This window comes from Chlorocebus sabaeus, chromosome X (assembly GCF_047675955.1).
Source record: "Chlorocebus sabaeus isolate Y175 chromosome X, mChlSab1.0.hap1, whole genome shotgun sequence".
Taxonomy (NCBI): Eukaryota; Metazoa; Chordata; class Mammalia; order Primates; family Cercopithecidae; genus Chlorocebus; species Chlorocebus sabaeus.
This window is the reverse complement of record NC_132933.1, coordinates 133,867,681-133,880,648: the sequence shown is the minus strand read 5'-3', so window position 1 is coordinate 133,880,648 and position 12,968 is coordinate 133,867,681. Positions and strand designations below refer to the sequence as shown.

At 41.5% G+C, this 12,968-nt stretch overlaps 1 protein-coding gene and 1 long non-coding RNA gene across 12 annotated transcripts in view; one reads left to right on the top strand and one right to left on the bottom strand.

Moving 5' to 3' along the window:
• The window catches only part of ADGRG2 (adhesion G protein-coupled receptor G2), a 132,514-nt gene that overhangs the window by 3,902 nt on the left and 115,644 nt on the right, over nt 1-12,968 (bottom strand). For 9 of the 11 annotated variants that reach the window (XM_073013853.1, XM_007991193.3, XM_007991198.3 and 6 more), the window contains 6 exons: nt 12,107-12,228; nt 10,188-10,456; nt 6,945-7,044; nt 6,081-6,364; nt 2,848-2,949; nt 1,685-1,837 (listed from right to left, as the gene is read on the bottom strand). In XM_073013853.1, coding sequence (XP_072869954.1) covers nt 1,685-1,837; nt 2,848-2,949; nt 6,081-6,364; nt 6,945-7,044; nt 10,188-10,456; nt 12,107-12,228 — 1,030 coding nt within the window. The remainder of the gene's footprint in view (nt 1-1,684; nt 1,838-2,847; nt 2,950-6,080; nt 6,365-6,944; nt 7,045-10,187; nt 10,457-12,106; nt 12,229-12,968) is intronic. The other 2 variants (XM_007991207.3, XM_007991210.3) reach the window with 1 other exon arrangement.
• LOC103231678 (uncharacterized) overlaps nt 1-12,968 on the top strand; it is a 63,282-nt gene that overhangs the window by 8,712 nt on the left and 41,602 nt on the right. The gene's annotated exons all lie outside the window — the stretch shown is intronic.

The window sequence follows — 12,968 nt, the reverse complement described above, 5'->3', positions numbered from 1 at the left end:
GTGTCTGGGGACATTTTGGGTTGTCATAACTGAGGGCAGGGTGCTACTGGCTCTAGTTGATAGAGTCCAGGGATCCTGCTAAATGTCCTGCAATTCCACAAAAAAGAATTATCCAGCCCCCAAATGTCAGTTGTGCTTGAAGTTGAGAAACCTTGATTTTGAGGCATCCTATGGTATTTTAAAAGCCTAGACAGGCCAGGCATAGTGACTCCCATCTATAATTCCAGCACTTTGGGAGGCTGAGGTGGGAGGATCACTTGAGCCCAGGAGTTTGATACCAACCTGGACAACACAGCAAGACGGCATCTTAAAAAAAAAAAAAAATTAGCCAGGCATGGTGGCATGCTCCTATAGTCCCAGCTACTCCAGTGGCTGAGATGGGAGGATCACTTGAGCCTGGGAGGTCGAGGCTGCAGTGAGCTGTGATCGCACCACTGCACTCCAGCCGGGGCAATAGGAGACCTTGTCTTAAAAAAAAAGAAAAAGAAAGAAAAAAAAGTCTAGACAAACCAGCAGGACCACCCATCTTCAGGAAATTGGAAAACTGTTTGGTAGATGTATGAACCTTCTCACAAATTTATTTGAATTAGTCATGAAAAGAACTAACATCCTAAAACAATGAATACAGGCAAATTCTCCATGGAAGGAGAAACTATACCAGCAGAGCTTATGTTTTTATAAGAATGCAAAAGATATATTAAGAAGCAAGAGAAGGTAAAAATAGATAAGGTAAGCTTTTATGAGTAATGAACAGCCTGGTCTTATGAAAGAAAGAAAATGTAACAGAAGTTTTAGCTAGAAATGTCAGAATTAATGAGTAAAGGAGGCATGGCAGCAGTAATCTCTTCAGATATTGGTCACATATATGGTCACCAATACTGGTCACAAGTCATCTTCCAGTATTTGACATATTCATGGGGATTTGGGTGCTGTCACAAGACAGCCACATTGTGGGAAAGAATTAACAAACATGAAAAGCAAACAATAGGAAGGTGTAAAAGTGTCGGCTGGGCGCGGTAGCTCACGCCTGTAATCCCAGCACTTTGGGAGGCCGAGGTGGGCAAATCACTTGAGGTCAGGAGTTCGAGACTAGCCTGGCCAACATGGTGAAACCCTGTCTCTACTAAAAATACAAAAATGAGCTGGGCATGGTGGCGGTTGCCTGTAGGTCACCTGTAATTCCAGCTACTTGGGAGGCTGAGGCAGAATTGCTGGAACCCAGGAGATGGAGGTTGCAGTGAGCTGAGATTGCACCATTGCACTCCAGCCTGGGCGACAAGAGTGAGACTGCATCTCAAAAAAAAAAAATGTATATTATGATAGATGTAATAAAAATTGTTATCGTCTTATCAGCTATTTTAGGTGCTGCTCTCACAGAAATAGCACAATACTGAAGTCTTTGGACAACAGTTAAATGAGGATTTAAAATGTTAAAATTTTTAGGTAATCATCAATTCCCACTATGAAAAACCAAATCTTAAAAAAAGATCGTTGTTCCAATATTTGCTCTATAATAAATCAATTTGGATTAATTTTCTCTTCTGTAAGGGAACCACATTTTGATCCACCAGTCATATATGTATTAATAGTTACTCGCTTTGCTTAGCCAAAATGCCAATAAAGGATAAAACTACTTTAAAAAATAAACACTAGCTTGAGAAATACTATATTGAGACATACATACCATTCCTGCTTGCGTGTACTGAGCAATCATTATTCACTAGCAGTGTGGTGGAATTAGTGGAGTTACTGTTTGACTGTAAGGAATTTGAAGAGCTGGACACTCCTTGGTTTACAGTCTGCTTCTTTAAACCATTAGTAGCAGTTTTACTCCAGTCTACAGCAGAATAAGCATTACAGAAAAACAGGGCAGTATGTTGAAGCTCAAACGCCAGAGACAGATCACAGTGTAACAAGTCCTAAGCAACTGATTCCTCACTTCAGGATCTTATGGAGAAGTCACCTTCCACCAGTTGGTGTGATAACATGTATTTTCATTTGGATTATTTACCTTTGTCCTTCAAATGACTGTGTGGTTAAAAGTAACCTATATTCTCCTAGAACTAAAGGCCAAGCTAATTTGATTATGTCTATAAATATCCACAGAATTAGGTAGTGATTCAGAGCTTCACACTGTCTTAACAAGAACACAAATAGTCTGTGTTGTAATGACTAATTGTTCTTCAATCCATGAAAATGACTGAACTATATGTACTGCCATTTTCTGAATAGACTCCCGTGTCCCCCAGATACTGCAAAGGTGGTATTCATGCAAAAGGAATGTAACTTTTCAAACAGTACTTCATTTTTCTCATTTTCTTAAAAAAAAAAAACAAAAACAAATGAGCTATTTGCTCTACTACCCAACTGGGTATGTGTGAAAATCACTTCAAAATAAACAAATGTATGTTACAACCAAATGTATGCTAAAGCTTATACACAAAGTCTGGCTTACTAACAAATAAAGCAACTGATAACCAGGACCTGTGGAGAAAGGATTGAGTTGAGATTTTAAAAATTTCCAAGGTAAATATTAAAAATTACTTTGGGAAATGAAAAGCGTGATCTCAAAAGAAAATCAAATCTAAAAATTATACTGTTGCTTCATTGAAGAGGCAGCCAGGCCATTAATTTTATTGCTCAAAAAATTCCCAGATATGAGTAATTATTTTTTAATTCACTAGATTTTTTTTTCTCCCTAATGTTCACAATCAATATTTTCTGTTGAGCAGATTCCAGATTTGCTGGAATTCACTGATTTCTAGATTGGATTTGCTTTGGATCTTAATTTATACAATCTTTTCCTTGAGATTTAAGAGGAAGAGAAAAAGTGAGGTAAATCTTTACCAGAATTTTCAGCCAGCCGTAACTTTCCACAACAAAGATACCGCCTCCATTGCTTCCTGACATTTTCTTTGGCCACACAGTAAAAGATGAATATGAAAAATCCTAAGGAGGGGGGAAAAAAAAAACCTACAATTAATTCCAAGCTAATAGCTGAATGTCATAAGCTCACTTTGCACAAAATATATTAATAATTATTTTGGCAGCTGTGGGCAACATGAAATTGTGCAAATTGAATAAAAAGTCCGGAGTCCTAGGAAAGCTTGCTGTCAAAAGACATCAGGGAATGCCTCTAGAAAATCTTTGTAAGATTAAGATTATTTATATGATAAAAGGAATCATAACTTTGCATTTCCACAATTAAATTCACTGTCTCCTCCCACATCCTGTCCTTGGCCTTCTGTATCTTGGAATGACAAGCCATCCACCCAGGATCCCAGCTTGGACCTAGGCTCCTGCCTCTCCCTCCCTCCCTATTTAGAATCTGTTTTGAAGCTCTGTCAAATGCCATCTTCTCCATACATCTTTCCCTTCCCGCTCTCCTCCTCTCCAGCCCACTGCCATGTCCTTTGCTCGAATCTCTCTCTCCCCCTCAAACCCAGGCAGTTCAGCGATGTACTCACCTTCCTGCCTGCCTCCTCCTGACCTGCTCCAGGTGCTGGCATGGAGAACAAGCTGAAGACCTGAAGGGGCCCTGGGTCTCCACCTGTCACCCACTCGGGTGCCCAGTCAAGGCAGGCCAGGGCTCCCCAGCCAGTCACATCGCTGCCACTCCCCAAGGCTTTTGTCAATAAATATTTGCTGAATGAATGGATGAATTATGGGTTCTCTGCCTTCTACTTAAAAACCCCTAATCTATTCACTTTAAAACCTTCATTTTAAAATACCAGGGGCCAGGTGTGGTAGCTCACGCCTGTAATCTCAGCACTTTGGGAGGCTGAGGTGGGAGGATCACTTGAACCCAGGAGGCGGAGGTTGCAGTGAGCCAAGATCGCACCACTGCACTCCAGCCTGGGTGACAGAGCAAGACTCCATCTCAAAAAACAAACAAAACAGTTTTGCTTCTAGTAGGGTATATGTGCCCACCATCAAGACCATGTCTGAATATTACACGGCTTCATTCATTTGCCACCCTGGGAGTCGACCATTGGTTGCATTAGGAGAGAAACAGCATGTATGAGAGACCAAAATCAGAACCTATATATATATTCAACCACCCCAAAAGCCCTGTGCATTATGGTTAGTTTCCATGTATAGATGAAGCAATACATTCATTCCTTTTATCCATTCATATTCTAATGAGAAGATAATCTGGGGAAATGAAGAAAAAGGTAGATTCAATTTCCACATTAAACATGTGAGGGTGGGTACCTTGCTTTCATGTCAATGATTAGTGTGATGTGGGCATATATATATACATATATATATATATATATTTTTTTTTTTTTTTGGAAGAAGTCTTGCTCTTGTCCCCCAGGTTTGAGTGCAATGGCTTTATCTCAGCTCACTGTAACCTCAGCCTCCCGGGTTCAAAGGATTCTCCTGCCTCTGCCTCCCAAGTAGCTGGGATTAAGGCACCTGCCACTACCCCCGGCTAATTTTTGTATTTTTTAGTAGAGACGGGGTTTCACCATGTTTGCCAGGCTGGTCTCGAACTCCTGACCTCAGATGATCTGCCTGCCTCGGCCTCCCAAAGTGCTGGGATTACAGGCGTAAGCCACCGCGCCCGGTCTATATTTTTTTCTTTTAAAGTATCTATTACTTTTAGTATGCCATGGTTGGCAAATAAAACTTTTCTTAAGACCCTTAAAAGAATTTGCTCATGTTTTTGGTTTTGTATGCAATACCATGTGGTATAACACCTGGATATACCAGTTGAGGAATTGCTATATTATAAGTAAAAATTAATAACCATATATAACCAAACAATCACCTCTGCTGGCTTCCTCCAAATTTAAATAAGAACCAACAACCAAATTTGGCATTTGAATTTAACCTCAGGTTGGGATTTCTCTGAAAACCAACAAGATGATCTATTGCCTGACAGAACTAGAGAAGCAAAACCAACAGGGAAGATGAACAAAAGCCAATGAGAAGGCAATTAAAAGGCATCCACCAAAGAGGATTCAGAATAAAAGGAAACTAAGGGCCAGTGAATTACTGTTATTGTAATGTAAACCTAATAGCCTGCTAGGCTTTTAATGTCAAAGCACTTCCATTAAAAATTAACAGCGGACACGTCTTTCATAATACTGCTCTAAAAGAATCAGTCATTTTCTTTTATAAAGAGTACAAGTATCAGGGTTCCAAGATGAATTGGCTTCATTAACCAATGGGAAACCTGAAGCAGATGGCAACACACAGAGCCTGCTCTCTTTCCCGCTGAGCGTCCCAGGGCAGCAACTTCTTAGGATTAGCCTTCAAGTAAGACTGCTACCGCTTGGGTCTGTCTGTTGCCTTCCCATTTCTCATTGTCTCCAAATCGCTGACTTAGGAGGTAAGAGCAGTGGGCTCCCTGTACAGGCACAGTCATGGTATGTGTGCTTACTGTCTGCATGTTCTACTTGAATACAACAGTTTTTTAAAAAAAGAAACCTAGTGAAGGAAGAATAATTGACTTTTTCAAAAAGAGTTCCTGACAGGTTCCCCTCAATGTGGTCTCTCCAAGGAGATAACGATGAATAAGGAGAAAAAAACACCATTTCTTGAATTTAGTAAGCACCTTTCCTCCAAGGATCTCAAAGCACTCCCTCTCAATGATAAATATGTTTTTCAATGAAAATATCTTAAGCCACTAAATGAGCTACTTTGCATACATAGGCATACCTCTTGGGGTTTCACAGATAGTGCATTTTTTTTTTTACAAATTGAAGGTTGTGGCAGCCCTGCATCCAGCAAGTCTCTCAAGGCCATTTTTCCAACAGCATGTACTCACCTTGTGTCTCTGTATCAGCAGTTTTCAGCAATAAAATGTTTTTAAGTTAAAGGTATGTACATTTGTTTAGACATCATGCAATTGCACACTTAATAGACTACAGTCTAGTGTAAACATAACTTTTATATGCACTGGGAAACCAAACAATTTGTGTGACTCACTTTATTGCAATATTTGCTTTATTGTAGTGGTCTAGAACCAAACCCCCAGCATCTCGGAGGCATGCCTGTACTCTTTTAGTAGCTACATTTTTGTATTCAACTGGGATCATTCAGTTTGTATTTGATGCTGTAAAGCTTACCTTGTAAAGTATTAAAGATGGCAAACAGATACATGAAGGTCACGTTAACTGGTCCCCAGGCAAAGAAGGCAAAGCCCCAAGTTATTCCCAGTAAAAATGTAAGGCCAGCGATACTCCTGAGGTCTTGAATACTGGTTTTTCGCTGGGCTCCCAGTTGCTTCTTCTTTTTAATTCGACAGAGCTGAACCAGGACCACAATGAACATGCTGATGTTCAGCAAAAATATCACACAGAAATATCCCACCACCGTAATGTAGAATACTGCATTGTTGTTGATCCAGCAGCTGGAGTTGGTTGGGGGGAAAACAGGGGAAAACATATTACAGTGATGAACTAGAGTTCAAAATGATACAATGAATCTCTAACATTTTACTGAAACATTTTCTACCAGTACAAGAGAAAAAAATGATAAAACTGCTATTCTCTACAATCATTTATAGCTCTAGGGAAAAGAATCTAAGAGTTTATTTGAGGACACTTGGTGATTTAAAGTATTTTAAAAATAGACCTTTTTTTAAACATTCAGGATTTTGCCCCTGTAAATCCTAGCAACTCTGTTGCATGAGTCTTTATTAATATAACTGGAATGTCATTTTATCAGAGGCTAATGAAAATATTTTCAAAATAGTTCCTCCTAATTCATTTTTCTTTTCAGAATATCTCCTCCTAATTCATCACTTGAAGAGTAGCATGGCATTTCCAGCTAGCTTCTCTCATTACATAAGACTGTGAAGGCTGCTGTGAAATATTGCTGGGTTTTATTAGGATGACAGCAGGAGTCAATATGCTGATTAGATCCTCGTTTTCTAGGAGCATTCCGTTTTCCAGTTCACTTAGCATTCCCTTAGGGGGCTTTGTACTCACAAGTCATCCGGTGAACCATTGGGGAATTTCCCATAGGATCCAAGCCCATAGTTATCTGGGGATATAGTCAGGATGATGGTCACAACCACAGCGGGGGCCCCTGGAAGACGGGAAACATTTGTCACACCTTTTTTTTTTTTTTTTTTTTTTTTTTGAGACAGAGTCTCACTCTGTCACCCAGGCTGGAGTGCAGTGGCGCGATCTCAGCTCACTGTAACCTCCGCCTCCCGGGTTCAAGCCATTCTCCTGCCTCAGCCTCCCTAGTAGCTGGGATTACAGGCGCGTGCCACCACGCCCGGCTAATTTTTCTTTTTTTGTATTTTTAGTAGAGACGGGGTTTCACCATGTTAGCCAGGATGGTCTCGAACTCCTGACCTCGTAATCTGCCGGCCTCAGCCTCCCAAAGTGCTGGGATTACAGGCGTGAGCCACCGGGCCCAGCCGGTCACACCTAGTTCTAATAACGAAAGTGGGTGACAAGACTAGAGATCACATCCTATTTACATCTTGTAGCAGAGACTGGCTAGCCGTTCACCAGGCTGGTTTCTTTTCCTCTTTGGCACATGACTGGATGCTCCCAGCCTCCCAGGCAGCTGGGTGTGTGTGGCCACATGGCTCACTTTGGGCCCATGGGATACGGGCACAAATGATTTGCTCCACTTCCAGGCCTGTCCCATAGAAACCTCCTGTGAGATCCTCTACTTTCTTTTTGCCTGCAAACTTGGGTCAACCTTGAGCAGAGTCTTCATTAGCTTGGATCTCTGAATAACTGCAAGACCAGGGACTCCTCTGCCCCTGCTAACTAGACTGTAGGTGAGTGAGAAATGATCTTCTACTGAGATTTCAAGATTAATCTGTTACAGCTGCCAGTGTTGCCTTCAACTTTTTTTTTTTTTTTTCTCTGCTCTGTCACCCAGGCTAGAGTGCAGTGGCACAATCTCAGCTCACTGCAACCTCTGCCTCCCGGGTTCAAGTGATTCTTGTGCCTCAGTCTCTCAAGTAGCTGGGATTATAGGCGTGCGCCACCACACCTGGCTAATTTTTGTATTTTTAGTAGAGACGGGGTTTCGCTATGTTGGCCAGGCTGGTCTCAAACTCCTGACCTCAGGTGATCGGCCCACCTTGGCCTCCCAAAGTGCTGGGATTACAGGCATGAGCCACTGCACCCAGTGTTGTGCCTTTAACTTATACATGTCTGGAATGTACATTTAAGAGTCAGCAACTCCTGGCAAATCTTTCATTATGAAACTAAAAGTCCTCAATTTGAGGACTTTGAGACCCAGTGAAGGATGGAGGGTTCTGTCCTGGCTGATCCAGGGGGTGGTGACTGCTACTATGCTGGCTCTCTCGAAAGCCCACAGACACTTCCCTTCAGAGAAGGTACCATGAGAAGGGTCCCCCAAGTTTAAAATGACTTTTGGTGGGGAAAGAATCCTATTCACCACTGCACACCATCACCCGCCAGCCAACCAGCAGACGTCCCATCTCAAGACTCTGGTAAAGAACAAACAATTCCTTGTCACAGACCAGTTGCAGTGCCTGGTAATATCAAATCTAATAGTTCATTTAATGCCTTTGCGCTTGAACCTTCTGGTGACCCTGACATATGATAATTTTCTAAGTGAGACACTTTGTTAAAAATAAAATATTGGGGGTGGAGGACCTTGTACTTAACAAAGGAATCTGACTTTCAGCCTTCTCTAAAGAAGACAGAATCCGTGCCCAGTATCTGGAGCGGTGACTTATGTTTCTGGGACAAGCAGGGAAAGGGTGTTGTTCTGTTGTTCTTCACAAAGACATAATGACATAAGATGCAAGGGTGGTGGCGTGCTTGCAATCTTGATGTGTAGGAATATTTAGCCTGAAAACAGAGGGAGTCTGGTAGGGGGTGATGGCAGAAGGCCACATATAAGGAGACAGAGAGCCAGGCTTGCTGTTTTCTAGCTTTGTGAACTGGGGGGAAATCACATCATCACTTGGAGCCAGTTTCTTCACCTACGTTTGGAATGACCATGTGGCTCACCTCACTGGCTTATTTTGCATGGGGTCACTTGTGTGCAAATACGTTGAAAAATAGGGGATTATAATACTGTTATATATTACTTATAGATTATCTAAAGGACTTTCTGGCAGAGGAGGTATCAACTTACTGTTTTCTGCCTGAGAGAGCAAAATCCAGACCACTGGTAAGTGCCACCAGGGAGCTGAATGAACTTAATGGAAAATCAGAACTGTAGAGCTTTATGAAATAGTTATTGACTGCCTTGTAAGGTAATGAGATCCCCAGTAATAGAAGTATCCAAGCAGAAGTTAGATTATCTTTAGTTAAGGATAAGTCAGGTGGAGTTGAGGGTTGAAGAGGCTCCTACATTGGATGGGAAATTGAATGAAGAGATCTTCAAGATCTTTGGGGAGTCTAAGGCCTTGTGACCTACCACCAATAGGCTGCACAATCAGAAATGTCATGCCCACGTGGCAGTGAAGTTACAATGGGTTTTTTTTTTTGAGACGGAGTCTCGCTCTGTCGCCCAGGCTGGAGTGCAGTGGCCGGATCTCAGCTCACTGCAAGCTCCGCCTTTCGGGTTCACGCCATTCTCCTGCCTCAGCCTCCCGAGTAGCTGGGACTACAGGCGCCCGCCACCTCGCCTGGCTAGTTTTTTGTATTTTTTAGTAGAGACGGGGTTTCACCGAGTTAGCCAGGATGGTCTCGGATCTCCTGACCTCGTGATCCACCCGTCTCGGCCTCCCAAAGTGCTGGGGTTACAGGCGTGAGCCACCGCGCCCGGCCACAATGGGTTTTATATGTACGTTATCTCACTCTGCCCTTCTGAGCATACTGTCACACATGTCTGATATCTGGGAGGTACAAAGTAGAATGAGGCTGGCTGGCAGCTCAGGGACTGAGTTTGGGCTCTTTACCACCAAGCTAATGTTTTCAATATATTGAGCACTTTCTGGCACCTTCTGTGCCAGCCCCAAATTCTAGTTCCTGGAGATACAAAGAGGATTCATGGTTCAGCCTTGAGGAATTTCCTATTCATAACAAATCCAGAGGAAATATACAGGTGTCCTAGAAGGAGACTTGACAAAGTTGCTCTTCAGGCAGTGCACATGTAAGAGTATAAAGCTGTTTTAGAAACTTGCTGAATGTGATCTGCTTCATCATTTCCTCCTGCTCAAAAATCAAAACACTGGAGAAAAAGCAGAGGAAGTCCAGGCAACATACAGGCAAGCTTATACATACCCCAACCGACAATGCAGAATTTAAGGATGTATTTTCGGATGTAAGTATTAAATACTTTGACAAGGGCCAGGTACATATGGAATGCTTCTAGGCCCATCCATGTGAATGAGACCAAGAGAAAATAATGAAGAAATACAGCCACTGAAATGCAGACGCCTTGCATCTTATACAGAGCAATCCACGAATCCAGGAGGAAGACCAGGTTCAGCAGAAGCAGAGCAGCACACAGCTGGATGAGGATTTTGGAAGGATAATCCCTCCGGATCTTTCTAAAAGGAAAGGATGAGAACCAGAATTAGCCTTCTACTCTGCCAACCCCCCATCTTTTTTTTTGGTCTAAGATAAGGTCTGGCTCTGTCACCCAGGCTGGAGTGCAGTAGCGTGATCTCAGGTCACTGCAACCTCCGCCTCCCGGGCTCAAGCGATCTTGCCACCTCAGCCTCCTGAGTGGCTGGTACTACTGGTACTCATTACCACACCCTGCTAATTTTTTGTATTGTATTTTGTAGAGACAGGGTTTCGCCATGTTGCCCAGGCTGGTCTCAGACTCCTGGGCTCAAGCAGTCTTGCTGCCTTGGCCTCCCAAAGTGTTGGAATTACAGAGGCATGAGTTACCACGCCTAGCAATAACCCTTATGTAAGCATATCTGTCAGGCTCTTTGAGTTTTAAGCAATTTATTTTTATTCTTTGGTAAATGTCTATATACATAAATTTCCTCTCTTTGAGTGTGTGTTTGTATGGGAGGGCAGGGCTTAAAACCAACAACAACAAAGGAAAAATCTAAACAGAATCGTCTGTGATAACCATGGGGAGAATTTGTGTCTGTATTTCTGTGGGATCTTTTACATGCTGACTGTTGGCCCAGACTTTTAAATAGTTTAGAGTAGACTCTACTGAGCACTTGCCCTGTTTCTCCCAAACTACTTTCAGAAGCATTGGTGCTGCTTCTCATAGAGTCTGCTATATTCAGATCTTCAAAATTTAACCAAGATTCCCATATTATTGTATGTTATTAGGTAAAATGAGATCATGGAAAGAAGAGTTTATAGCTAAATGTAATAGCATAGGAGAAGCCAGCTAATTGATGACATGTTCATGTTTATGCATGCAAAATTAGATCCGGTGAAATCATTCTGAGTAATGGCTGGCCTTATGGTTATTTAGTCTCACCAATAATATTTCCAAAGGCTCATTAGATCTGTAGTCACAGCTAGACCCTAACTTTGGCACTGAAAATAAATTTTTTACATTTTCTGATCAGTATCCAAAATCTAAATCCAAGAACCTACATATTGTTTCATTTTGTTGATGCAATAAAAATGCCTATGTCCTTCTTTTCCATTAGAATTTGTTGAAATTACCCCCAAAAAGCAACCAAAGGGACCTGTCGGGTAAGTCAAAAAGGAAAGGCTGTTTTTTAGAATGGCATTCTTGCTGCAGAGCTACACTCACTGAGTGTCTATTTTTTTCAGTAAAGCTTTTACACCCTTATTTCTCTCCATCCCCACACCAGTTAATGTATTTAATCCTTTGTGTTTGCTCAGTATAATTTAGAAATATAATTTATTAAACATAGTTCTTATGCTGTACATGGTGCTGTGGTCTATTTTGGATTGTAAGTCTCTGGGTTTTGGGGCCTGCATCCCTCATTCATTTCACACTTTATGTCTATCAGGTACTGGGCATCATTCTGGGGTACAAAGATGATTCTGACACAACCCCTGCCTTCAGGGAGTCCACAGACTAGTGTGAGGACACAAGCATATAAACCAAAAAGTCCCATAAAGTTGATACATAGGTGCTCCACTAGCTGGGTGTACAGGGTAAAGCAGGCTGAGGAAAGGGCTTAGTTAATAAATGTTGGCAATGGAGGTGAGTGCTGAGTCCTAAATCCAAATTTCCAGTTGTGGATACTCACTCAAAAGCTACGTAGGTTACAAGAGTCACTGACAGAAAAATTGATGAAAGCCCACAACCAATATATGTAATAAACGTCAGAGCCATCGTTTGAGCAGGCAGCACAGATGTCCTAGATAGGTCCTGGAAAATGAAATAATTGCTTTTAATAATAAATATTTTAAAATAAATACAAGACTTATGATTTATCAAGTATTCTAGGGATCCATTCATAGTCTATTCAACAAACCTATGAGGTAGGCACAATTATTACTATCAGGTAAAGATAAGGAAACAGACGCAGAGAGGTTAAGTAACTTGCTCAAGGACACACAGATAGAAAGTGGAGAAGCCAGGATTCAAATTCAGGTCTGGCACACTCCAAAGCCCACGTACTTGATCACTGCATTATAGTGCAATGGAAAGGAACTGGACTAGGAGCCTAAAGACTGCGATTTAGCTCCTGCCTCTTACATTTCTTAGTTCTATGACTGTGGGCAATTATCTAACAAGTGAGTCTTAATTCTGATTTTAATAAAATGACAATAGCAACTCCCCATTCTACCTATCTAGCAGGACTGTTGGGATGATTACGTAAGAGCATTTATGTCAAAGTGTTTTGTAAAAATCTTAAAGTGCATTGCAAACTAAACCATTTTTATTACTCATCCTAATCTGAATTCCTTAGTTCTCTTAATTATTTAAAAGAGAAAAACTTAAATGTAAAAAGAGAATGTGAAAAAATACTTGTCTTTCATGTTCAAGTATTTTCTTTCAGGTGCATTTGCTTATCAGAAGAGAAATCTCTCTCTCTTTTTTTTTTTTTTTTTTTTTTTGAGATAGCATCTCTCTCTGTTGCCCAGGCTGGAGTACAATGACATGAT